This window comes from Acartia tonsa, chromosome 5, assembly GCF_053477335.1.
Source record: "Acartia tonsa isolate MP-2025a chromosome 5, ASM5347733v1, whole genome shotgun sequence".
Classification (NCBI taxonomy): Eukaryota; Metazoa; Arthropoda; class Copepoda; order Calanoida; family Acartiidae; genus Acartia; species Acartia tonsa.
The window spans coordinates 43,840,251-43,868,073 of record NC_137264.1 but is presented as its reverse complement, the minus strand read 5'-3'; the positions used below and the strand labels follow the sequence as shown (position 1 = coordinate 43,868,073).

At 33.0% G+C, this 27,823-nt stretch overlaps 3 protein-coding genes across 9 annotated transcripts in view; all 3 read right to left on the bottom strand.

Annotated features, from left to right (window-relative positions):
* Window positions 1–122: 122 nt before the first annotated feature.
* On the bottom strand, window positions 123–5,146 carry LOC145319601 (uncharacterized). The gene is made up of 10 exons (XM_080161829.1): window positions 5,023–5,146; window positions 4,646–4,756; window positions 4,255–4,346; window positions 3,894–3,967; window positions 3,402–3,469; window positions 2,829–2,951; window positions 2,563–2,696; window positions 1,374–1,422; window positions 753–833; window positions 123–311 (listed from the first exon to the last, which is right to left on the bottom strand). The coding sequence occupies exons 1-9, from the start codon at window positions 5,083–5,085 to the stop codon at window positions 753–755; spliced, it is 795 nt and encodes a 264-aa protein (XP_080017955.1). The 5' UTR covers window positions 5,086–5,146; the 3' UTR covers window positions 123–311.
* Window positions 5,096–26,523, bottom strand: LOC145319599 (BTB/POZ domain-containing protein 6-B-like). Of its 7 annotated transcripts, none has more exons than XR_013879961.1 (18): window positions 26,362–26,523; window positions 25,712–25,914; window positions 25,177–25,274; window positions 24,783–24,955; window positions 23,949–24,251; window positions 23,500–23,601; window positions 22,362–22,420; window positions 20,814–20,960; window positions 19,932–20,097; window positions 19,511–19,589; window positions 18,989–19,051; window positions 18,546–18,708; window positions 17,960–18,067; window positions 15,923–15,977; window positions 15,511–15,567; window positions 6,770–6,847; window positions 5,914–6,099; window positions 5,096–5,751 (listed from the first exon to the last, which is right to left on the bottom strand). XR_013879961.1 is itself a non-coding variant. In XM_080161822.1 (17 exons), exons 1-17 carry the CDS (start codon window positions 26,521–26,523, stop codon window positions 5,983–5,985), a joined length of 2,133 nt encoding a protein of 710 aa, XP_080017948.1. In that variant the 3' UTR covers window positions 5,096–5,982. The 7 variants fall into 7 exon arrangements, 4 of the variants coding, with proteins under 4 accessions (XP_080017948.1, XP_080017950.1, XP_080017949.1 ...); XR_013879962.1 differs by having other exon boundaries at window positions 5,096–5,746; XR_013879963.1 differs by having other exon boundaries at window positions 5,096–5,171.
* The window catches only part of TH1 (negative elongation factor complex member TH1), a 47,846-nt gene continuing 46,449 nt past the window's right edge, over window positions 26,427–27,823 (bottom strand). Inside the window, exon 17 of the mRNA XM_080161826.1 lies at window positions 26,427–27,012. Within this exon, the coding sequence (XP_080017952.1) occupies window positions 26,924–27,012 (89 nt within the window). The 3' untranslated portion in view covers window positions 26,427–26,923. The remainder of the gene's footprint in view (window positions 27,013–27,823) is intronic.

The following is a 27,823-nucleotide window of genomic DNA, read 5'->3' as shown; positions in this document are numbered from 1 at the left end:
TCCCCTCTTTAGTATCTTTAGTATAATTCCAGAATCTGTTATCTATCACATATAAATTATAAACAACAATAAATGTGCCATCACAACCGCATAATTTCATATGCGCGTATTTACTAATCGCAAAAAATCAGTGTGTTTATTGATCAAAAGAAATAAAATCAAGGAAAAATATGTGAAATTAATGATAATTAACGGTTCTGATAATTTGATCCATTATGCGGAAGTAAAGGCACACCATATCAACAATACCATCTTCTTGTCTTTCTCGTTTTAAATCAAGTATACAAATCACAGGATTTTTCTCCTAGTTCCTGGGACAGAAGGATAAGTAAATGGACCATTTTAGAGATCTAATAACGATCTAATAGCAATGGTGATTACATTCAACGACTATAGCCAAGTTTAATATCTGTGCGAAAAGCTTTGTCAATTAGGGAGGGGACATTGAGCTGTGTTTTACACTAGTCCCCAAAGTTAGATGATAAACAAAATTACCCCTTCTGTAGATTAAAATTGTTTGTTGATAACTTGATAAGTTTGGACACTAGGAACTAGTATGTAACCAACAAATAGAGATTCAACAGAAGTACACAAAGTTTTTGACGCGACGAATATGATAACGTGGTTATAATTTAAAGTCAAAGAGAAGAGAATCGCTTGATCGTTACTGATTGAAATACTACAAAGGTGACTTTGAGAGTAGCTCCTCTACCGATAATTGTACATTTTTTATTTCATTTACTTTTCCCTGCCTAGTTTTGTTTCATAAATTCTGCAAAGCTTGGATATTTTGGAGTCCAACCAATCGACTTTAACTTGGATACGTCGTATTTCTGAGGGTTAACAAAAACACACAATTCAAATATATCCTTATTCAAAAATGTCTTTCTTTGTTAGCGAATGTTCGTAGCTGGAACTAAATGATATTCTTTACAGAGGAGCCTCTTATAGGCCCAAGTCCAGGGAAAGTATAACTATTTGGGGGAAAGGGTACCTACACCTTTTCAAGTAAAATGAAAATCGCAAATGAAAAAAATACCCAAAAAGACTTTTTTTTTAAATTAAAAGTGGAGAGTCGATGACCCGATCCCCCCCCCCCCCGCAACCCAAACTCTCCCACAAGAACCAAAAAATGATTTACAGCATACAAAACTAAGGAGTTAAAAATATTAATCATAAAGAATAAATCCGTTGACTATTTACGTTACTGACGGTCAGAAAGCTAGATATTCAAAAATATTAAGAGTAGTTTCAGTAATAAAAGCAGAAAATACTAAAATAAATTACATAAAAGCGGCACATCAACCGAACAGGCAATTAAAACGTGAATAAATTAATAAAATTTGCAACTACACGTTGTGTGTGTTTGTTACCTTTCCGTCCACACCTTCTCCACCAATAAATTTGACCTCAGCTCCGCCACTTAACAAAACACGTCCTTGTTAAGTTTTCAGAAAAAAAGCAATAACATAAATATTAATTTTCAACTTAAAAAGAAGTTAGGTACAACAATAAATTTTGCATGGCAGTCGCTTTATTAAGGTACAGTGTGGAACTGTGAAGAAGCGGCGACAAAACCGCTACTTTCGCCTAAACCCGCCGTTTCTCTTATATTTTCCCTTGACACTTGTGATATTTAAACATGTCACTATTAAAAACAAGGATGACAACATTCATAAGTAGCAAAGCACAAAAACTATTGTGAAATAGACAAACGGACAAAGTAATTTAAAGAGCGGATTATATGTTATCATAAGAAAGAAAAGAAAGAGAAGCAAAAACTTAAAATCACGAAAAATTAAAACAAGGTTATTTATTTGAAAGTTGTAATAAGAAAGGCAGCTAAAAAGCTACTTAAAAGCAGTTAGACTACCATAATTTTTTTTATACCTTAATATGGTGCATAATAAAGGAAATATTGACATTAAGTTTCAGCCGTGTATGATTATCTTTTGTAGAAGCCGAGAAAATATGTTGTAAAAGTAAATGCGGCTAAAAAGCTGTTAAAAAGCAGTCTCACCGCTTTTTCAGCCTTCTATCTTGTATGGAAGCCGAGAAAATCAGTTGTGAAAAATAAAAGCGCCTGAAAAGCTGCTTAAAAGCAGTCCGACCGCTACGGATGTTTTATACTTAATTTTGCTCCATATTGATGGGAATGTTAAATAGAAGTTCCAGCCTTCTATCTTTTATAGGAGCTGAGAAAACCACGTTTCCCCCTTTTTGTCTCTGACAGAAGAACGGACATTTCGAATTATAGAGTAACTTCGCTACTAGAAATGTATCTAGTAACTAAATATATACCTAATGGAAATTTTTATAGAAAAAAAATAACTTCATCTCAGATTATTAAAAATTGTCTGATTTGGCAAGAAAAGACAAAAAATATTTTCGGTGGGAAACGGCGGTTTTGGTGAAAACGGCTGTTCCGCAGTGTACCTCATTAAATCAACTGCCAGGCCAAATTTCATTGCTGTAACTCTTTCTTTAGTTGAGATCCTTTGACTTTTAGTTTTAAGAAGTGTCACACCCACCTCCCCTCTTTACTATCAACCAATTCCATACCTGAAGAGTGAGCACTGCCTGGTTGTCTCCAGAATCTCTAGCCTTGACATGGGTATACCATCGGCAACCAGGTATAATTGTCCACGCACTTTGTCTTGGCATTTAAATGCTTGCAAACAGGCTTCTGCAGCATCCTAAATGTTAAGAATAATTTTAGATGAAAGTAGAAACTTCAAAATAAAAGAAAAAAGAGCAAATTCCTACTCTTGATTAAAATAATCCCCCACCTTTCATCCCTATATTAAAGGGGGGGGGCGGAGACGTACCTCGTAATGAAGCAAATTGATGAATCCATCTGGTTTCATGTTAAATTCTCCTCCGCGAGCATAGAAATTATGAGCACCAGAATCAATAGAATACAGGCCTCCTAGTCTCATTATACATCCACCCTAGAGTATAAAAATTATGAGCACTAGAATCAATAGAATATAGGCCTCCTAGCCTCATTATACAATGATACATCCACCCTAGACTATAGAAATTATAAGTACTAGAGTAAATAGAATATAGGCCTCCTAGTCTCATTATACAATGATACATCCATCCTTGACTATAGAAATTATAAGCACTAGAGTTAATAGAATACAGGCTTCTAGCCTCATTATACAATGATACATCCACCCTAGACTATAGAAATTATGAGTTCTAGAGTAAATAGAATACAGGCCTCCTAGACTCATTATACATCCACCCTAGAGTATAAAAATTATGAAAACTAGAGTATTATTATACATCCACCCTAGAGTGTATACTATAAAATATGTAAGTCACCATAATGTTTGGCATAAAAAAAAGATAATTTTGTAAATTATTAATTTATTATTCTAGTGATTTATTACCTTGGATAAAACAATGTCTTCTGCGTCCATTAATTTTCCACTTCTTTCATTTCTTGCTCTTTCACTGTCTAAAATAAGTTAAACTAAGGTCAGTTATAAAAAAAAATAAGTTTTAGTGTTAGGCTATTCTATAATTAGGGTGTGTTACCAATCCCGTCCGACTGACTCTCTTTAATGAAAAGATTCCTGGAATTAAGTCTCTAAATCGTTTACAATTTCTGCGAAGTTTCTATCTACCTCTAAAAGAAACACTCATAAAAAATACAACCAAAATACTATATGAATATTTTCAAAATATATATGGCTATTTTTTTGTGTGTACCATCATTCTACAACTTAATAATTCTGTATTCCCATTTGATTTACGTACATCATTTTTACACTACTCAAATGTATTTGCTAATGTGAACTTTGCGATTATGCTAATCTAAAAAAAATATACGGTACTGATGACACACCATATTAAATTTAATATTACATCCTGACAATTACCTTCATTCACAGTTCCACCTGAATTTTCAGCCATCACAGAACCAGAGGATGTAAACACAAACAATCCTCCTGCCCTAAAATGAAAAATTGCAAATTTTTAAAAGAACACTCGCTGAACATAGGGGTTGGATGTAAATTACGAATTTTGCTGATTTTTAGTTGCCACTATATTCTTTTCTTTGCGAACAAATATTGTGGTGCAAACGAGCTCCAAAAATATTTTCATTTCGCAGGTGAAAGAAAAAATAAATAGGCTTATGGTAGCATGACGGATAGACTAACATATCAATACTGGATGCCCTGACAGTAATACGCATATTTCGATTTATAGAGCAGATTCGCTACTAAATTAAAATCTTACTTAAGAAATTTAAATCCATTTTCAACGTCGTGCGCATAATGTTCATTCCCCGTAGGTGGCGCACAGAAAACAATGTTTTCTACTTGTAAACCCTTAACAGTGAACAAATATAAACTTAATTCATGTTTTATACCTATCTATCATCACTGCAATTTTAACATCAACACACAATAATAAATATCCCATTCCTTGAGGATTAAAAACAAAATTATTCCTTCTTTAGATCAGAATTGCTAGTTATAAGTTTAGAAACTACTGGTTTGGAACCAACAAATCAAGATTTATTCAAAGTGCCCAAAGTTTTTGACCCAACGAATAGACAACGGTGGATTTTAATAACCCATCCCTCCCTGATACACTCTTATAAACGGTGTACAAAGTTATGACTCACCTCAGAATTAGAATCCGATAGAACTTTATATCCTTCAGATTCCAGATTTGTTGTCCTCTCCTGGTTTTCTGATCTGAACTTGAGGTAGATACTCGTATCAGGAAATAATTTCTGTATTTTTAAGAACATGTTAAGGATAAAATTATTCTTAATGCTTAAAAGACATATAAAAATTTCGATTTAATTTTTTTCTATAATAATTCAGCTGCCTTGAATAGGTAGGTAGTGATTATAAAATTAATTAAATCATTTTCAATATTATTCTAGGATCATTAAAAATTAATATGTTTGAGAATAAATAAAAAAATAAAGAATCTCTTGATGCCAATGAACGGACAAACAGACCGACAAACTTTTGGGGACCTTATGTTCTTAACCTTATATCCATTAGCTACAAGCATGCCCAACCTTCCTGGACCAATAATCATCAGATCTGTCATTTTATTCAGATCTGCAAAGCAAGCAACACTGGTATATCTATTTATATGTATACGTATAATGCAATTTTCTATAATGGTTTCTTGGACTCGAGTAGTAAAAAGGAATAAGACAATTGCAGATAAATTAATGTACAGCCCAAATCATTATACACCAAATTACCCATTTTGTAGAATAAAATTAAAGGTTGAAATTTAGATCACTCATCTTAATGAACCAACCAATCAAAATCTAATAAATCTCCCCAAAGTTGTTAAGCCAACTAATATTAAAATTATTAAGTTTAAGGGACTATTGTTTTAAGCAGCCCAATGTCCCCTCCCTCCCTAAGTAGTAACACATCTTTTCTATTATTGAGGCTTTGGGTTCAAACTATGCTAAACATAACAAAAAGGACTTTAATAATGCTTTGTTAGATCTAAAGAGGAAAACAATTTTTTTTAAATCTGAGAGTTACTGGTTAATATATGTTTCTCCACGGATATGTAAATTTTCCTACAATGAAGTTTTTAAAGGCAAAAATTTTGTACTGCACTCTTCTAAAAGACATTGGTTTATACATTTGGTAATGCAAATTTGTTTAATAATGATTTAAATGAGCATAAAGTTTAAATGTTGTAAGCAGATTACCTAGGTAAAAAAAATAAGCAAAGTATTAAAGCACTGGACTGAATGAAAATTAACGTGAAAAATTATAATGTAGGATAAAAGAGATAAGAAAAAAATTGCTGTGTTTGGAAAGATTTAATTCTTGATAACAATGTTGATTTTACAATAATAAAGGTTATTCGCAATTGAAAGCAACAATTTAAATTAATTAGAAACAAAACCTTATCCCGTTTATTCTAACAAAAACTGAAAGATTATGCAAATTTCTTGAGGAAAGATTGTAGCACTAGCTAGATATCATTTGGCCCGTAGAATATTATCTCTGGGATCTGGCCACCCTGCACTCCGGTACCGTTCGTGGATTCTGAGCTACACTGGAACTGGAATGTTACTCTGGCTACAACAACCTAGAGAAAAAAAAGATCGTGTTTAAGCAATAAAAGCCAGATAGCATAGGGTGATCTAGCGGTGTCGCCTCTAGAATTTCGAGTCTCTGTATTCGAAGATAGATTCAGCAGTATTTAGGAAATAGTATAAAATCATCCCTGGACCTATGTGAAGCTCCTAGAATAAGAACTCAATTGTTTCAGTGTTTAGCGAGATCTTATTGGACGAACAACAAAACCTTACTACTTAGAATAGGATTACAAACAATTTTATACCCTCCCTCCCCCCAACCCAAATATATACAAGATTTCAATAAATTAAATTCACACATAAAAAGGGAGGAGTAGGTTGCGCTAAAACTCCGTAAAGGTGTGAGTTTTAAGGCTTAAAAATAGTAGTAGAAAGATAATATTTACTAAATATGTGTATTTCTTGTTGAAAAGTATTATGGACAACATTTTTTTTAAGTTAACATAAATTTTTATCGTTCTAATGCTGTTTTTAACTTAAAACTCACAACCTTTACGGATTTTTAGCGCAACCTACTACTCCCTTTGTAGAAGGTTTATTGCTAAGATGCTTCGCTAGTAGCTGTAGTAGTGTTAATGTTATTCCTACGCAATTTATGGACAAAGATGTGCTTTTTTAAACATAAAGAATGCTACATTCAAAAAGATGAAAAATGCTGACCTCACTAAGTCCTTCTTGTCCAAAGTAGGAGAGCTCAGATCCATCCAGCAATGCACTCGCTGTGTACGACTTATCAGCCTAGTAAATTACAGGTAATAGAGTTCAGATATTATGCAGCTATGTTGCAGTGCTGCTGCCTATGATTCTGAGGTTAGATGGTCCTTATTTACAAAAGGACACTTAACAGCCATACACAAATCAATGCAGGTATACCCTGTTACCATGAAAACCTAGCCTAATTTATGCAAAAAAAATACCAATAGTATAAAATTAACCCCTCTTCTATCTAATTTTCAATTTATTTCAATAGGGAGGGTTCAAAGCTTGCTAAGCACTTTGAGGGAAATGCAGATATATCATAGAACCTATTCTTAAAAATCTAAAGAGAATATTAATACAAATACTATTTAACCATGCCAATCAAATAGATAATACTTTTAATACATGTAATAATATAAATAAAATACATATTATATTTACTAAAAACCTATATTCAGGTATAGGAAAATAGAATAGAGATTATCTTTCCCAAATTTCTGTAAAAAAAAAAACAGTTGAAGTTTACGGGAAAGTAATACTTCTTTTGTATTCACATATCCCTCTATAATTACATTTATAAACCAAAAAAAATTATTCGCATAATTTATTGAAATTAAAGCAATATCACAGGTTATATGCATTTATATTCCATAATAAGGTAATTAAAATAATTTAACTTTATACAATGATAAGAAGTTTACATTATCAAGGATACAGATAAAGAATGCTTAAAACAGTTTCTAGAACAGAGTAGTCTAATTCTTTTTAAGATTAGCCTAGAGGCAAAATGACTAAGCATACAAATATTTCTAAGGGGTACGTTCCATTGAGAAGTTAAAAAAAAATTTAGAAATCCTAGGTAGTATTTTTGTTAATTGATAAAAAGTTTTGTCTAAAAAAATACATATCAGCTTTTTTAATCAAGTTCATTTGTATATTTCTATTATATTAGGTAAATAATTAAAAAAAAACTCAATACTGCTAGTATCTATTCTAGCAATCATTTATGATATGAGAAAAATCAATAATTTGCTCTTCAAACACATAATACCTAACCTACCTAAAATCAACATACAAAATAATTATAGGTATCAATATCTTAATCACCTAGACTTGTATATGGAACCACCACTTTATAGTTTAACTTATTTACTTAAAACGTTGACTGCTCTACTATAGAAAATGTTTTTTTTCTGAACATTTATCCCTGCACCGTCCATAACCAGGTTGTTTTGATACATAGAAAGATATATAGTTGGTCAAAGCTCAAAATATAATTTGTTTTATATCATAGCAATAAAATAGTAAGAAGCACCTGAAAGTATTTGTCACGAATAAGAAATTAAAATAATATAATGGTACAAAAAATATTATTTCCAGTATTTAGATAACAGCTGAATTCTAGTCATATTAAACGTTATAACACAACGACTATATTAACATCAGCCCTTAATTTTTGTGTGAAATTAAACTTCAAGTAAAGCAAAGGCTGCTCCTAGAGCCCAGCTTGTTGTGTAGCCATTAATTTGTTTGTATAGGCCTAGCTTGGCGTCAGCTGTCAGCTTGTATCCATGATGCAGCAATCCTGAACAAATTTTCATTATTTGTACATTTATTCTTTTTCTATAGGGTAGATTGTTCATAGGATTAGGCATATTTAAAAATATTAAAATCTGTCAACAAAATTTCAAAGGCATATCTCTTATAAAAGGCAATAATTAACATTTTACCCTATTACCTTTACAGCGTTGTGGACGGACTAATAAACATTTAGAAAGGTTTTAATGGTTAGGGGAACCTTTAGCACAGTTTTATACCTCTGATTTTAGCCAGGTTTTACCCTAGAATCGTAAGGTATAAGACAATACACGACAAATTGATACATCCCAAATGAATATATTACCCCTAAATTAGGGTTGGCAATCCGTCTAATTTTTAGACTAGATTCGGATTCTTACAAGAATCCGACCACAAATAAAACGGATTCTCAACATATTCCGGAGTCTTATTTTTTTGACGGAATCCGGATTCTTGGTTCCGGATTCTAGCAATATTTTGAAAGGCTTTTTAAAAAATAAATTAAGGGATTAAATTATACCGGGTACTGGGAAGAATCTAAAGCTGCGTTTTTTCATATTTTCTGATCTCTCCACTTGGTGGTGTAGGTGGGGAGAGATGGGGGGGGGGGATCTTTGCCTGCAAAGAGGTGGGATTGAAAAACAACTCAAGATGCTAATTTTAGCCTAACAATTAAGAATCAGCTATAAAAAAAAACGGTTTCGGGTTCCAAAATTGGCCAAAAATTTGGGTGGATTCCGGATTCGGATTGCCAACCCTACCTAAAAATATAAGTTCCCAAAGTTTGAGCTAACGAATAAGATAATGCAATGTTTCCTACCTGATATGTATGTAAGATCTACACACAGGAAAGGTTCATGTGAATTTGTGCACGCCTTTTCTGCGGCATTCAGGAAGTCTTGCACCTATATAATATATAGCATATATTCGTCAGGTATTACATAAACATCATTTCTGCAGTTTCTATCCCTACCATGTAATATCCCTGCAGGGCCCTTTTTTATTTACTTAACCTTACACAATCTAAAATAAGCATTCAAAATGAAGAAAACTGCTAAAATTTCTATATAATTCTTATTTTCATTGTTGTACAATGTTTTTAGCTATTCAAAGAAAAAAAAGGAAAATTGGATCGATCTATAAAAAAAAGTTTTAGATATGAAATACCTTTTTTATGAGGCTATTATTTTTCTAATAGGGTAGGGGGATTTTATTTTCCTTTCTCACACATTGGACTGAAACTAGCCCACTAATTTCTAAAATTATTTTGACATTGACACAGGGACACACTCACACTGACAAACAGCCAACTACTTTAACATAAAGCCTAATTGTCCAGAATTATAAAACATCTTTACCTGTACAACAGCACTTTCCCCCCAGTTAAGGATGCCAGCGTCCACAGCTCTGTCGTAGAAGTAGGAGAATGCCGCGATTTTTCTGGTCGGCACTTCGTCACATTGGTGCACATTCAACTCATTTATCACTGCTTTCACCTATTAATAGATTTGTTATTTTATTGTTTTATCAATGGTGTCAAAGGACAATGGAAATTAAATTAATCTATAAACCTTTTTTCGCCATATAATCAATAACTACAACAGGCAGAATTTCACATACAAAGTGTTAAAAGATAAATTTATCATTCATTGTCCTGTCCCGTATTCTCATAATTGGACTACTTGGTAAAGTGGTGGTATTTACTTAGAATAGGGATCCCAAATTTATTTAGTTTATTAGGTTTATTATAAGACTCTTGTAGAAAATTAAGAAATTAACCGCTAACAGCAAAGCACTATGTATGTGACTATTATACAAGTTGCAACTTAACACTTAACACAAAAATCCACAAATATGTTCACCTGTTGCATGCAGGCATGGAAGCCTTTGTTTTCGGGATGCACATTCACCTCCAGATTATTGTACTTCCAGGTAACAGTCTTAGACAGACACGATGATTTCAGGATATCCGGAGTTTGCTTCCTATACAAGATTAGTTTTAATGAGAACGTATGCCGTGTAAATTGAAAAAAGGTAAGAACTGTTTCTTCAAGCATAAGATAGAAACGTCAAAGATTCGACAAAAAAATACATCTTAACACTTCTAATTCTTAATAGAACGGCTTATTTTTTTTGTATCAATTTTAGCCAAAATAAATTTTTTTACGGAAAGACAAGCTTACACTACTAGTTTGACAAATTGAAATCAGTCATTTTTTATTTGGGTTAGCTGACAGAAAATATCAGCATTTTAAGATTTCCTAAAAAACAAATTTTAAAATCTTACTTTTGATTAAAAACAGCATTTCTTGCGGCCATGAGTCCCAATCCAAGATAGCTGTGAGAGTAGATGGTTGCCCGTTGTCTCACAACAGAAACATCATGGAGAAAATGTGTTGGCGTCTCGGAAAATGTTTCCTCGTACTTTGGACTGAACGTGATCTGTGTTGACCCACCTCCGAGGTCAAGAGCTACATAACTCTTCCTAAGATTTGACATTTGGTCCAGCAGATAGTTGACAGTGACCCATCCGTACAGGCCTTCGTGAAGTTCTGACATAATCTCGACACCTTTGTTAATAAATCCAGAATTTGCCAGGACTGTTTCAACTTCAGAGATTAAGGCTTCAGATTGGTGAAGTGGAAGAAGTCTCAGACCTTAAAAGTGTATATCTATATAAAAGTAACAGTATGGGCGTCTATATGTCTATTGTCTATATCAAAGGACCTATATTGTTCTCATTTACAGTGAAGCTTCTTTTAAGTCAAGTGAAGATTTATAACTATTTTGATGGAGGTTACCAACACCATTCCAAGAGAAATCGCCCATAGAAATAATGATCCCCCCCCCCCCACAATTTATTTTACTTTTTCAAATTATAACTAAAATTTAAAAGAGGATAGACCCCAACTCCCCTTTCCCTCATTTGCCCCTAGGGACCTCTGGGGGCGTAGCCACTAAAACAATATAATAAAATAACCTGCAGTTGCTTTTAAGGTGACTGGTGTTCTGCTTCTATGAGATTCGGGCACAACAGTTAATGCTTTGTTGATCAGCTTCTGAATTGATGCTCCACCTTCCACAGGATTTTCAGCAAACGACGATAAACCAGGTTTTACCTCCTAAAAATGTCCACTCTTTGAATTAAAGAAACAAGAACGCTAAAATAACAAGCTAGCAACATTTTGATGAATGTAGGTTATAGTATTACAAAAGCCGCATTTCAATAATAGGCAATATATTAATGTGATACACAAATAAGTTAATTTAAAGGGGCACGAAATGAAACAATGGAAAAAAAATACCTATTACATATTATAAAATAAACAATAACCCTTGATAATTCAACTGTGTTAAATGGCTGATAACCCGTAAGAAATATATAATGAAGAAAACAAACCTCCCAAATTTCGTCCACCAGCATCAAGTTTTTAGTCAAAGGATTCTCTGAGAATGTGAAAGCTAGAACTCTAGACCCGGTACTACCAGCATCTAAATAATAAAATAAAAAAGGACATACCTAGGTAACGCACCAAGTCAGTCTATCTAAGTAGAACACTGTCTATCCGTTCCTCTGAAGCTTAAGATCAAAATAGCAAAGATACTAATGTGCAACGATATTAAACTGGGATATTAAAATGGAGCATCTAAGTATCTTCACATAATTCTTAAATATTTCCTTTGGTTACAATAAAATACTCCGGGAGTGAAAGGGTTGTAGATAAAATTAAACACCATTGTCTATTTCCTCTTTAAATCTAACACAAAAATAAGGTTTGTTAATCTAATAGCCTTCATCTTTCATCAAGTTCTTTGGCAATTTTATGTTTATACCTTACCTAATACAACCGCATACAGCTTAGTAGATATCCCAAGCTTCAAGAATGTCCAATCCATGGCTTTCAGTGAATAGGCAACAATAAAGCTGTCAGGGAAGACGACCACAATGCCGGCTGACAGAAAGATAAGCGCACAAACCAGAAAAATTAGGTTGGTAAAGCTTTGGTCAATTTTGGTGGATTTTCTGGATTTAATTTCATCATCGTCGGTTCTGTTTTCAAACACAAAATTAATGCATAATTTTTAAGAACAATCTAATTCAGTTGAAAATGAAAAAAAAAAAATAATATTAGCTGAAATCAAATCCTTATAATAAAGTAACAGGATCTCTATATATCTGTCTGCCTGTCTTTCAGTCTGTACCGTAGGATCTCGATAGCTGCTGAACCGATATGGTTCTCATAGGTCCTGGTATAGTTTATAAATATTTTAAGGTAGGGTACCACGAAACTGTTTCTTTTTAAAATTACAATTTACCACGACTTCCTCTCCCACCTCTTTGAAAGCCTCTATGAGCGTAGCCGCTATAAAACGAAAACAGCAAACTACATAATAAAAACAATAATAATTTTCACCATTATGGACAATCATTAATTTTGATTAATTAAATTTCCTGTTTTGGTTAAAATCGCCTTGGGGCTGGATGTGTTTTCTCCTTCTGACTTGTAAATCCTCCATTTTAGCATTTGCAACTGATTTTCACACAATTTTATTTTACCAATCAATTTTTTAGAAGTCAACAAATGTATTGATATATAGACTAACTGAATATATATTACCTTATCCATGATAAAAAAATTCGTATGATTCAAATATATAATTATAAATTTGACAAAAACATCTAATACGGTATTTTTCGATAATTTTCACAGGCAGAAAATAAGGCATGTTTGGTTAACCTATATTGCTGTAAAAATTCCTACATACCCCTCCCCTTGATTATATTGATTTAATAAATTAAATTTAAATTTAATTTTATGAAAGTGTATTTAAACGTACAAACATATTTAATACTTAAAATTATATATAAAGTAAAAATAAAAGGATGACAATACAATGTTGGGTCAAACAACACAGAAGTAAATTTTGTTTGTATAGTCTCGCAAAATACATTCATTAGGTATGCTTTAGAAATATAGTTTTAAATGTTTCACTAAAAAAAATAAAAAAGAGTAGAAAATAAATTAATAATTTGCTTTAAAATCAGAAAAATATTCAAACAATTCACTAAAATGTTGGATATTTTGCGAAAACTTGAAATTGAATTGGAAAATCAGCTGAGTGCGCATTTGTAAACAAAAATGCCGCGCTCTCTTTTTAACTGAGATAAGGAAACAATCCCTTTAAATTAAATTGTTTAGGATCTTTAAATTCAAATAAAAACAAATAATATTCACAGATAATAAATAATAATGTAATATAAAAGCAATATATGAAATATATCTGATATTTATATTAATATAATAATATAGCTTTAAAAATACGTTACATTCGATTGGCATGGTAAAAGAAACATATTTAAACTAGGTATATTATATTATATGCGTTACAGGGACAATGTTAATAAAACCAATCTACATCCCTTTCTAAACGCATATTATAACAGCAGAATTTCACATATATTTCTCAGGGGGTGGTATATATTAATTAATACTAGCGGAGACGCACCTAGCTCCTAGCACAGTTATGGAATCTCGACGACAAAGATTTTTTTATCCAATCTTGACAAGTGAGGTATTTTTAGAAAGAGGAATATATATAGAAAACGCCTATGAAAATTAGAAAATCCGCAGAAATCATATTTGCAAGTTATTTGCAAAAATCTGCAATGTTAATTTGCAAAATTTATTTCATGCCTTAAATGACTTATTTAGAAAAAATCTTTTTATGAAATGTGTTTATCTATAAGTTTAGAACATACTTAGGGCAAAAAAAATTCTTTAGTGTTACTTTTTTCACCTTATATATGAAAAAAGCAGTTTCTCACATTTTATGATAAAAAAAGGTATAGGAACAAAAAAATATGATTTTTCTTGATGTAAACACAATAATTGGCATAAAATCTATCATCCTAAATGTAAAAATCAGATATAGAATCCTTTTTAGAGCTAATATAGTGCAAAAAGTAACCAAGACATTTTTGCAAAGTATGAAAATCTGAAGAAAATAGTTCTTTTTGCTTTTGATATACATATCAGATAAATGTATATAAAACTAGTGATTAAAAACTATAAAACATGTTATAAGTTTTTTCAACACTGTCATTGATTAAATTGCACTTTTAGGTTTAAGAATTACCCAAGTAGTGCATAAAAACTCTTTGTATGATGTAATTAAACAAAATAAATGCCAAAAAACCAACTACAAAATGGTCTACTGCATTATAAAAAACGCCTAATTGTTGATTTGAATTTATTTTGTTTAATAACTTAATAAAAAGAGTTTTTATGTGCTACTTTGGTAATAAGTAAACCTAAAAGTGCATTTTAATCAATGATAGGGTTGAAAAAGTTATAACTTGTTTTATAGTTTTTGATCACTAATTTTATATACATTTAACTGATATGTATATCAAAAGCAAAAAGAACTATTTTCTTCAGATTTTCATACTTTGCAAAAATGTCTTGGTTACTTTTTGCACTATTTTTGCTCTAAAAAGGATTCTATATATGATTTTTTACATTTAGGATGATAGATTTTTGCCAATTATTGTGTTTACATCAAGAAAAAACATATTTTTTTGTTCCCATACCTTTTTTTATCATAAAATGTGAGAAACTGCTTTTTTCATATATAAGGTGAAAAAAGTAACACTAAAGAAATTTTTTTGCCTTAAGTATGTTCTAAACTTATAGATAAACACATTTCATAAAAAGATTTCTTTTTGAATAAGTCATTTAAGGCATGAAATTAATTTTGCAAATTAATATTGCAGATTTTTGCAAATAACTTGCAAATATGATTTCTGCGGATTTTCTAATTTTCATAGGCATTTCTATATATATATTCCTCTTTCCAAAAATACCTCACTTGTCAAGATTGGATAAAAAAATCTTTGTCGTCGAGATTCCATATCTGTGCTAGGTCAGTAAATAGTCTAAAACCATCCCCAACCCAATAGTTCTTTTAATGGACTAAATAGCCTTGAACCAATAAGGTAATTATGTGAAACTTTGCTCAATTACTCAAGTGGTTAGCGAGATCTTAGTGGAGAAACCTAAAACCTTCCCACTTTATGCAATAAAATAAAAAATTCTACCAACTAAATAAGAGCAAAAGATTACCTCAACTTGAACTGGATGATCAAAGAAAACGTGGAATGTATTGCTTGACCCATCTGAATTTGTTATGTAGATTGTTTATTTTACTTTTAAAGTACGTTCTTTTGCCTAATCCTATTTCTTGACAACCGAAACCCGCCCCCATTTAATTTATCTCATTGAAAAAATGTAAATCGTGTACATTTTAGAGGTTATAACCCTACGTGGTATTTTCCCTACTGGGTATCTCCTAATCTTTACTTATCCAAAACTTACCAAAACTAAGCACCAGAAGTACGTTTTGTCTCCGAAAATTCGTTTGTAGCTCATTTGCTATTTTTGGGAAACCGCCTAACGTTGCTTTCCTTTTTCTTCTATTTTTTCTTTTTTGAAATGAATAGGTATAACTCGAGTAATAAACAAAAGACATCCCTGAGTAAAAGTTCTGAGTATTTGTCGCCATAACTTTTAACCCTTGTTTCAGTTCAATCCTGAATTTATTTTTGCTATTAAATTAAGAAATTTTTTTTAAAAAATCCTTATTAGGCACATAAGAACGAATTGCAATCAAGATGTTAAGTAGCACTTACAATTTATAACTAGGTTTTTAAAGAAGGATTCCGAAGTGCAAATTTAGTTAAAATAACTTAACTTTTTTCTGGTTTTCGATTACAATTATATTCAATTATTTATGATAACACCGACAAAAAACACCAATAGTTCTATTGATAATAATTTTTATAAAAAGGGGGGGGGGAAAATGTGGTGACTCGTGCCACGACATACCAGCAATTTTATTTTGGGTGCTACTCCCTTAGTTTTAGAGATAATTGGGTGAAATCTTTTGGGCTGGGTCACTAATTACCCCAACTAGAGGTATCTTTCAAAAAAAACGGCGGCGGGTCCGCCGCTCCCGCCGTTCGCCGCCATTTTCCGCCGCCGCCAAAAAAATTTTCTTATTGCATTTCTCGCCGAATTAGATTTTTCAAATTCTCGTTTATTAAGGTATATCTTAAATTCAGTGCTTCTCCTGTGCTTTTAAAGATATTGAAACAAAATATTTTGAGGTAGATCAGTAAAAAATATTTGAATAAAAAATGGCGGCGGTACCGCCGCTCCCGCCGTCCACCGCCATTTTCCGCCGCCGCCGCCAAAATTTTTTTTATTGCATTTCTCGCCGAATTAGGCAATTTGGAATCATTTGAGACCATGTTATTTTTTTCAAAAATTTTTCCCCTTATAACCAACCCTGCGGGGGGACTTTGTCATTTTTTTCAAATTCTCGTTTATCAAGGTATATCTTAAATTCAGTGCCTCTACTAAGCTTTTAAAGATATTGAAACAAAATCTTTTGAGGTAGGTCAGTAAAAAAATATTTGAATAAAAAATGGCGGCGGTACTGCCGCTCCCGCCGTCAACCGCCATTTTCCGCCGTCGCCGCCAAAATTTTTTTATTGCATTTCTTGCCGAATTAGGCAATTTGGAATCATTTGAGACCATATTATTTTTTTCAAAAATTTTTCCCCTTACAAGCCGTCCTGTGGGCGGCGAAAAATGGCGGTGGATGGTGGGAGCGGTGGTACCGCCGCCATTTTTTATTCAAATATTTTTTTGCTGATCTACTTCAAAAGATTTTGTTTCAATATCTTTAAAAGCACAGGAGAAGCACTGAATTTAAGATATACCTTGATAAACGAGAATTTGAAAAAAATGAATTAGTCCCCCCGCAGGGTTGGTTATAAGGGGAAAAATTTTTGAAAAAAATAACATGGTCTCAAATGATTCCAAATTGCCTAATTCGGCGAGAAATGCAATAAAAAAAATTTTGGCGGCGGCGGCGGAAAATGGCGGTGGACGGCGGGAGCGGCGGTACCGCCGCCATTTTTTATTCAAATATTTTTTACTGATCTACCTCAAAAGATTTTGTTTCAATATCTTTAAAAGCACAGGAGAAGCACTGAATTTAAGATATACCTTAATAAACGAGAATTTGAAAAAAATGAATTAGTCCCCCCGCAGGGTTGGTTATAAGGGGAAAAATTTTTGAAAAAAATAACATGGTCTCAAATGATTCCAAATTGCCTAATTCGGCGAGAAATGCAATAAAAAAATTTTTTTTGGCGGCGGCGGAAAATGGCGGCGAACGGCGGGAGCGGCGGACCCGCCGCCGTTTTTTTTGAAAGATACCTCTAGTTGGGGTAATTAGTGACCCAGCCCAAAAGATTTCACCCAATTATCTCTAAAACTAAGGGAGTAGCACCCAAAATAAAATTGCTGGTATGTCGTGGCACGAGTCACCACATTTCCCCCCCCCCCCCCTTTCCTAAGCTTGTTAATGTTGCACTACATAATATGGTTATATTTGTTCTAGATAATAACAATTATTTTACTGTCCTGTTATTTCTACTAAAAGGGCGGTTTGTAGCTAGATTCAAACTCATAAAGTCTCCAGGATTATAAATAAGTAACTTACTTGACAGTATAACTGGCCGACCCACTGCTAGAGCCGTACAGACCAAATCCAACTATGAATATCCTCCTGTCCACACAAAACTGAATTGAATCGCATCTCCCGCGATATCTGAACAAAATTAAATAATTAAAACAAAGATGACAATTTCAAAGCAGCGAATATATCTTGCCTTGAGCTATTTACCCCCACCCCCAAGGTCTTATTACAAATATATAACAAATATCTTAAATATTGCAATGACCAAAAAATCAAAAAATCTTATTTTGAATTATATCAAAAGTACCTACACATGATTGTATCACATTTGATTATAGAAAAGCTTCAAATGAAGCCTCACAAATGTAGAGTTGACACTCAGATGTATTTCACAGAAATTTTATCTTTTTTTACCCAGAAGATTTCCTTCAGGTAACTATTGTAGATCGCACCCCCCCCCCCTAACACACAAAAAAAATCTTTTTTTTTACGTAAATTGTTACTTAATATAAGGACAAGCCATAATTAAAGAGTAGCATCACTGTTATAAAGTAATAAGTAATATAGACTGATCAGAGCTTTATAACACACAATACTATAAAGGACCCACCTCCACTGGTTAGATCTGTAAGCACTGGACTGGAACCTGTGACAAGTCTGTGGCTTCATACCGACCCTTGGTTTGACAGGGTACAGAAGGCTCGGCTTCTGCTTGGCTGTAAAGTTCAGGAAGATGTCGGTAGTCTCCTGGAGGGTCAACATACCAGATTGTGCTAAAAAAAACATTTGTTTAATTATTAGACGATCTATCCTATTCTATAAGTAGTAAGTTCTCCATTCAGGGGATCTTCACATTGGTCACGGGGTGGTTTTTGGCTATTTTTCTATTCTTGCGCACCCACTGGTAAGCAAAAGAGTATAAAAAAACACCAACAATAACCTAAACTTGAACTTAGTTATGTTCCTAATTCACCTAGACACGTAATATTTCATCTAAAGAAAAACTGTTTTGTCTCTAACTTCACCACTAATAGTGAATCATAAATTGTGTACCTGCGTTATCAGCAAATTCTTCGACATTCATCGCGGGGAATCTTATTAGATACATTGCTGGACCTAGATAATTAAAATCACAATATATACAATAGGTTTAAGAATGATATTTTCTTCATATAGGAAAACAATATGTTTGTCTTGAATATTGCACTTTGAAAACAATCAAAATTAAGTGGGTTTAAAACAAACTTTTGGACAAAACTCGTATTTTCATGCTTATTTTTGATTTGATTCGGAGCAGGAATAAGGTATAGCCAAAAAGTGAAATAAATCTAAAACAACATTTGGGGGTTCAGATGTAGGTAAAGATCGTCAACTTTACTATGTATTCCCTCCGACAGCTGAAAATCACGTGTATATTTCGTGATTGTTTCCTTAATAATTTGTTGTTGGTATAAGCTGGATTCGGAGACGTTGGGTTAGGTATGGCATATCGGCAGGGTCTACAAACACATGAAGATAAAGGTATTTGGTGACTCAAATGGTGACATATACGAATCTATCCAATAAAAAACATACCTAGAATTTCTCTACATAACTGAGGATTAATCTCTACCCCACGTCGCTGGGCCTCAGCTGCTGCCCAATTACTAGCAGCCTAAAAGAAAAAAATAACTATGAACAATTAAAAAACATTAATTATAACTAACAATTTATTATTAAAATCTTTATTCACCGACTAAAGAGTTACTAGTACTTTACATTTTATTTTCATTGAAGATTATTAAATAGAATTATATTATATAACAAAGTTTATCTTGAAAACAAACCACAAAATATTTCAAAATATATCATTTTATATTCGTAATAGTATACTGTTGCATTTCTACAATCTAAGGTCCGTCCGTTAGTCGTTCTGTATGACACAGAGAATTAGGGAGTATTATAAAATAACTTTTTAATTTTTGTTTGATAGGTAAAAAGAAATAAAATTACTAACCTGAAACACCACAATTTCTTTACAATTCAAGGTCTCCCTGTTGAGAATAGTTTGTAGAGTATGAAAATCAATGTCTGTAAAACCTTCAGATTTTAATGCTATTTCAGCCTGAGCGTCAATAACATCCCAGCATCGCTGCATAAGCTCAGGCTCTTCAAATAACCTTCAAAATATGATACTTAATATAATTGCCAAAAATACATTGCTGATATACTAAATTAACCCTTATGTAGAATACAATTAGTTGTTGAAACGTTCGGACACTCAACTTTATAAACCAAAATTCAATAAAAGTCCCCAAAATTGTTGAGCCAAAGAATAAAGAGCAGTATTATAAAACTTATGGGACTAAAACAGACGAATGTCCCCTATCTCGCTGTAAAAACAGAAAAAATTTATTCAAAAAAAGGTTGATTTTATTCCTTCAAAACAACAAGTGAACCACAGAACACCCTCTCTTGTGTGCAAAGCTATTAAACCCCCTTGGGGGGGGGGGGGTGGAGGGGAGGGGTTAAGTGACAATTTAGAGCTCTCACAACTTTAACTTAACCCAGCCAAAGCTAAAATAATAATAAAACATACGAAACCGCGCTTTCAAAAACATTTCTGTAATTAACTTTATTTTGAGAAAATTAGCTATTAGCTTCTTTATCGGAATCATACAGGTTCATTATTTAATATGAACAATGCAATGGGTGGGTCGATTTTGGAATTTTATATAAGTAGAAATTGGCAAGGGTTACTGGGCCAATACAAAACCCTGTGAAACTTGAAATGGGTTTTGTAATGCAAAAGCAACGGGCGCGCGGGGGGTATAAAATGTGTTCGCCCCCAACATTAACATTCGTTACACAGTAATAGAGTATTAAGTATGAATTCCTTGATTGAGACAACAGTAGACAAGCATTCTTGGCACTGAGGCTTGTCTCCAGATATTTGACACACACTCTGGCCAGGTGGGGCACGATGTACTTCTTAGCCGCGTACAGGGTTGCCAGCACGTTGTCAGGCTCAAGATGGATCTCATCTATTTGAAAAGTTTTTATTTTCTGTGGTAAATTAGGAAATTTTTACTTTATTTGTCACTTACAGTGATCATGAAAAGAACCCCTATAGCATCATCCGCATGTAATGCGATGCAATACTCTAACGCCCATTTGGTGGATATTAGGTAAAGTAACATCCAACAGGCAAACAATCCTTTAATTGCACGACCTTTGCCTGAAAGTCCGAACTGTGCATGGTAATGAGTTGTGCCTGTTTATGGGCAAAGTAATTCCCCCTAGTTTAACTATTTTTTTGCGCACTTGACCAGGGATAAGGGATGGGAAACGTAGGAAAATATTATTTCAGGCCTATTTCAAGCCTAGGCCTAATAAACCAGTTTTGGGATGACGCAGTGGTTCGTCCTAAACGCTAATGAAAAAGCTGTGTGTGTGTGTGTGTGTAGATAAAGTATAGAATCAAATTCAGGTAGCTAGTTTAAAGTAAAAAACATAACTTTTTATAAACCTATATATTAATGGCTTTTGTTAAAATGAAGTTTTTTCTCTCCCAAAATTTTTTTATCTTTTACTTTGGTAATTTGAACTGTCAGAAAGCTATCGTTGGGTTTCCCTCAGACAGATTTTAGTTTGTATTATTTGCATTTTTATTAATGAGTAAAAATTTTATTTGAAAATTTCATTGCTAATTAAAATTCAAAATAAATAAATAAATATGCACTTGGGTAACATTCTATCAAGTTCTTTGGATACTATAATGTAATGATATATCTGTACTGTGTTGTATTGTACAAAAATTAGGGTTAAGGTGTTGTATCAATTCCGTACTAAATTTTTAAAATTCAAAATACAACATCTAATTTATAAACTACCAAATGAAAATTCGTAGCTACCTTCTTTCCAAAAAAATAATCCCGTTATTTTTTTTTTCTATATGGCCCTTTTTTAATGTTTAACTCTAAGCAGATTTAATAATTAAACTAATGTGATCTAACACCATTTATATTTATTTTTTCGTAGCAGATGAAATCATTATTTTTTCTAGAATTGTCTGCTTTTAAAATTTCCACCAATTGGTGATTGGTTGATACAAAACAAGCCCAAATCACAGAACACTATTGGTTTAGAGCGGTAGCCAATATGAGCCGTCCGCCAGTAAGGTCATCAAATTAGGCAAATGGTAAAAGTTGCATGATCCCTTTCAAAACCAGGCCGAGTCCTAATTTATGGCCAGGTTTCCTATCCCTTATCCCTGCACCTGACATAGTAGCAGTAGGAAATTCGGAATCATTTTTAATATCTTTAGTTAAGAAGCAGTGTCGACGACGAGCGGATGCGGTACGTTTTGAGCCATGGTCGCGGGTTATTTGTCACTTACATAGCAATGACTCTGCTGATAAAAACCACACTTAAAATAAACTTTCCTGTGTAAAGATAATTGAGAAGTGCTAGGAATGCCTCTGGATCTACGTCAGGTACCACAATCTTTTTTATACATGCATTTACATCAATTGTTTTACTTAATATTTTTACTAAAATCCATAAACTTAATATATAAAGAATAACGTAAACTTATTTTAGATAGCGATACAGAAAACTTGAGACTCATTCAGTTTGTTATTATTTATGTTTAAAAGACAGAACACAAAGCCATAAGTAACAAAGGGAGGAGTAGGTTGCGCTAAAAATCTATAAAAGTTGTAAGTTTTAAGTTAAAAACAGTAGTAGAACGATAAAAATTAATGTTAACTTAAAAAAATATTTTTGTCTATAGTTCTTTTCAATAAGAAATACATATATTTAGTAAATATTATCGTTCTACTACTATTTTTAAGCCTTACAACTCCAGTGAGTAAGGGAGGGGACAATGGGCAATTAATTCAATTTAAGGGGGTTCGCTGAAAAGCAATGAAAACCAGATTTATCAAGAAAATTTTACCAAAATTGTAAAGGGATCATGGTAACCTAATTTAGAACAAGATTAGTTCTAAGAAAAAAATCATTACTTGAAAATTAAATTATCAATACATCACAGTGTAGTAAACATTCTGTAATTAATCACTAGAAAAATCTTGTTTAGAGCTACCTCAACCCTTCTCATATATTTTTAACGGACACCTAAATTCAAGCGGTTCTTAAATTGTTAAATACATAAATATCACTGTAGAGTTTTTATACAGAAATGACATTTTCTTGGGAAAAAATATTTGTTAAAACCAGCCATTAATAACAAATTTTTCTGTCTGCATATTCAAAACTAGCTCAGCTAGTTAGCAGGGCATTGATGCGCTAGTACCCAAAGTCAGTCAGAATCTGCTGTATTCGTGCACATTCCCTTGAAGCCAGTACCCAAAGTCTGAGACTCCTAAAAATGAATATTCGATCCATTGTCCCCTCCCTTACTCCCTGTTAAAACTCACATCTTTACGGATTTTTAGCGCAACCTACTCCTCCCTTAATCGTCAGCCAGTCAAACAGATTATTAGTTTTACTTCTTAGGTTTCCTTCATTAATTCATTTTTTGGCATAATAAAAGTGTAAAAAATAAATATAATGTAAATTGCCTCATCAGCTGCTTCAGCCAGGGAGCCATACAACATGGCGTAGAAGACTGTACTGCCAGTACAAAGGATGTACTTGTGGGCGGGAATGCGTCTCTGACAATCCTGAATATGAAAATTAGAGATATCTTAGATTGATAATTCTTTTTATAGGTACCTAAGTTTTTAATTTAACTTTTAGCAAATCCATTTTTATATTGAAGAGAAAATAGTTTTTTTCATTTTCATTGAAATTCCCACATTTTTATCCCGTCTATTAAAGACAACCAACCTTTTAATTGTACCATATTTATATTGAAATCTAATGGTGTATTGTAAAGATTTTCATCTTTTATTACATTTGATTTGTCACACATCTGGCATAGCATCAATACCATCACATACCAAAAAAATAGCTAACAAGCAATTATTTTTGTGGGAAAGAGTTAATCAAATCCAAGTTATATCTTTACCTGAGGACCAACAACAAATGTGACATCTGCCATAAGACTGTTGTTAAACATTGCAGCATTCCTCTCCCTCACACTGCTCTTTGTTGACTGCCAGTTTGGATCTCGCGTAGTCTGAGCCGGTGATATTGGCTTGGATGGCGAGGGTGGGGGTGATACTGGGGAGAGAAGGGATGAGGCTTGATATGAACTGGATAGGAATCCTGTTTCTGAGTTGTCTGGCTGTTCTAGAACTGGGGAGGTGTAGAAGTTTTCTGCTTCTACAGGTAGGGAGTCGGGCGTGAAGCTCTTATTCTGCCATGTTGTCTTTAAAAAAAAGATAAAGTTAATTCCAAGAAGGGTATTTAACGAGTTTCGATTCTTTGGATAGTAATCACTAAAAAGATTCTATAGGCAATAAGATAACCCAAAGAAAAATATTACAGAATCAATTTAAATGGCCCTAAGGCCGGGCCCAGAGACCAAGAAACAATAGATAAATTCATAATTGTTCATTTACGTGCCAAAGGTCAACTGTTTATGAAACCTTACTCATAACATATTGTTTTTAACTATATGTGTGTCTGTACTTAATAATTTTGCTAACCCTGGACCGACATGGTTCTCCTTACAGTGAAGCTGCTATATGTAAAGTTTACAACTATTTTTTTTAGGGTGGGAGGGGGGGGGGCGTATCACCAACGTAAAAAGAAAATTCGCTCCTGTTAAAAAAAAACCTGCCGCAAAAATAATTCTTTCCTTATTATTTCAAAACTAAATTGGAAAGTGAAGGGTCGACACCCCCCTTCGCCCAAGTGCACATTGAGACTTAGAGGCGCAATATTCAGTAAATCCTACCTGAGATCCAGAAAAGCTTTCCTGCAGCTTCTTAATGTTTGCCACCGTCTTGGCGGCCATATTCATGTATGACGGGGAGGTTGGAAGCGAACAGGCAGGTGTACAGGGCTGGGACACCTTCTGCTGGAGAGAACTGCTACCTGGAACACATACTTTCAACCCACTGCTTCCACCTTAGCATAAAATAAACATGAATAACTGATTTTCAGTAGCGCAGCCATTTTACAAAAATAAAATTATGTAGGTAGGGAATAACTTTCGTTGGATAACCTAATAAATTTTATGAAACTGTCAAAAAACCCAATTTTAAACTAATCCACACAGACATTCGGACATATTTTAGTAATTTATACCTATGTTACCATAATAGTTAATTTATGTATGTAACAATTACCTTGACTAAAAGCAGATCTGGATGGGGCTGATGCCGTAGAACAAATGGAAGTTGAGTCTGATGGCATTAGTGCGATGGCTCCAGAAGGACCTTCTGCTAAGGATAATAATGAGAAATATAATATAATTAAAGTAAGGTAGTGTCCTTGTCTCACTCTCGAGATTATTTTTTTTTTTACTTTTAATACTCTACACTTAATTTGTGACTGAAAACTTTATTTTCATTTAATGATCATTTTTACCTTTTATAAACAATCGAAAATCAATTTCCAGTGATCTAAAGGAATAAGGCATTTGATGTATAATATCTCCAATGATGATACACAAAATTCATCTTCTGTAGATTACTATTAGTCGTACAAAATTTTGGACATTCAATCTAATGAACCAACCAATCCAAAGTCAATAAAAGTCCTCAAAGTTCTTAGGCCAACGAATAAGAAACGCAATTTTAAAAAACTTTGGGGACTAGTGTCATAATCAGCCAAATGTCCCCTCCATCTCTGCTAAATTTCACATTATATTTATCCTTTCCTTCCATAGGTTCATTTGCAACTAATGAGCCAGCCGCATAACCAACTGTTAGGGGTTCTGATTGGTAGGAATAATTACTGGAAGAGTCTTGTGTGGAATTGGTATCTGTAACGTCGTTTGTACCTTCAGCAACACTGTTAATATCATCCTTGCCTTCATCAGTCTTTAGATCAGCGAAGGCATTTGATAATTCCGAATCATTTATCTGAACAATAAAATATTTTTTTTGCGTAATTTCTAAATTATCATGTTTGCAATTGAATCCGAGCCCTGCAGGTGAATATTGCCCAAATTGCCAGCTTATTCAAAGGGAAAACTGGGGCTTACAAAACTACCCTTCTCCTAACTAATCTTTTTAAAATCCGCAACATGGAGAAGTCACAAAAAAATAGCTTTGCCGTTTTTTTTATGCAAAGATATAAAAGTTTAGACTAATTACTGCTAAACGGCAAAGCCGCGAGCCGTTAATTCCCCAACTTTTTATTCAATTTAGGGAAAATAGACCTACCAAGGATTACTCATGCCAAGTTTTATAATAAAATTCGGATTCTAAGTGCCATCTGGGCATTGATTACGAGATTGAAGCATGAACCTCCCCCCCCCCCTCCCCCCCCCCAACATGTATAAAATCTTTGCTTTTCACGCGCCCCACCTGGACAGGAAGGCCAGACTGATCCGTCCCGTCTGAATCTATCTCACCTGACATATTAGATTCTACTGAAATTTTTTTTGTTATTGTTACAACACGTTTTGATATGAAAATGATAATAAAACCACTGTACACTGTACAAATATTAAAAATTAATTTTAACATCAAGATAAGTCTTTTTTTGTATTTTATACATTTATCAAAATTTTTGTAAAATGCCTAAACTATCTACTCTACATGAGTGTTTAATTTCTTATTTTTAGCTTGGCTTAGAAAATATAAATTCTTTTATAGAAAAAGAAAATTAACAAAAAAATGTGTAAATTTTAACTATTATTTTTGCTATTTTGAATTTGTGTTTAGGCCATTTTAAATAGTGTCAAAAGCCATGTAAGATAATTTTCATCTTAATAAAAACTTTTACAATTAAAATTGGAACAAAATGACTTTTTTTCTACATAAAACTATTAATATTCATGATATTGAACTTTTTACTTTAAAACAATTAAATTAACAAACAATTTATACATAAGCGCATATTTAATACAAAATTGTTATAAAATTATTATAACAAAGAATTATTGATGTGATTTGCTTTGCAGTGAACAATAAATTCTGAGACGGGATCAGAATCTGAATCTATTCTCATGGAACCTGAAAAAAAATAAATCTAGGTATATATTCTATCCTTAAAAAAAGTAACAGGATCTGTGTGTGTGTCTGTCTGTACCAAAATATCTAAACGCATAACCGACATGGTTCTCCTTTACAATGTAGCTTTTCATATGATCTGGCAGTGTTGTGGAGCCGGAGCCGGGAGCCGCCATATTTTGCTGGAGCCGGAGCCGTAATTTTCGGTAAAAAACGGCTCCGGCTCCGAGTTAGCTAAACAAGAGATTTTTTATTAATTATAATTTGATAACTCTGTTGGGTCGTATGCAAAATCCCCCTTTTAAGTTTTCAAGTCCATTTTTATAAAAAAAAAATTAACTTTTTAAAAACTTCAAAACTTAATTAAAAGTCAAAAATAGACTTAGCAAAAAAAATATGTTGAGTTTTTTTTATTTTAGGTCGGAGCTGGAGCCAATTTTGGATCCGGATCCGGAGCCGCACTAAAATCTCACGGCTCCGCAACGCTGTGTTCTGGGAAGGTTTATTTCCATTTTGTGGGATGTTACCACCACCCACCCAAAAGAAATCGCCCTTAAAATAAAATGCCACCTCCAAAAAATATTTTTTTCACTTTTTTTTTAAAACTAAAATTAAAAGTGGGATATGGTAAAAAATTGAGGCCTCTAGGATATATGTATGTATGTGTCTTTGTGCTACTTCAGACTAACAAGGATACATTTTTTGGATGATTGGGTTTCAAAAAAGGGTTATAAAATCAGTCAATATAATCTTCTACAGAAATTTCTGATTATGATCTTCAATGGCACAAAAAGTTTACATTTTCCCAATAAAA

What these genes read in the sequence shown, in the direction of transcription:
- LOC145319599 (XM_080161822.1), bottom strand. Translation starts at nt 26,523, where the DNA reads ATGTTAAAATTAATTTTTAATATTTGTACAGTGTACAGTGGTTTTATT. An exon ending in GTTGCAAATGAACCTATGGA is followed by an intron (nt 25,275 to 25,711) that starts AGGAAAGGATAA and finishes ATTATTATCCTT; the next exon opens with AGCAGAAGGTCCTTCTGGAG. An exon ending in GACAAGAAGGACTTAGTGAG is followed by an intron (nt 6,100 to 6,769) that starts GTCAGCATTTTT and finishes TTTTTTCTCTAG; the next exon opens with GTTGTTGTAGCCAGAGTAAC.
- LOC145319601 (XM_080161829.1), bottom strand. Translation starts at nt 5,085, where the DNA reads ATGACAGATCTGATGATTATTGGTCCAGGAAGGTTGGGCATGCTTGTA. An exon ending in TATCGGATTCTAATTCTGAG is followed by an intron (nt 4,347 to 4,645) that starts GTGAGTCATAAC and finishes TTCACTGTTAAG; the next exon opens with GGTTTACAAGTAGAAAACAT. An exon ending in AGGCAGTGCTCACTCTTCAG is followed by an intron (nt 1,423 to 2,562) that starts GTATGGAATTGG and finishes TGTTTTGTTAAG; the next exon opens with TGGCGGAGCTGAGGTCAAAT.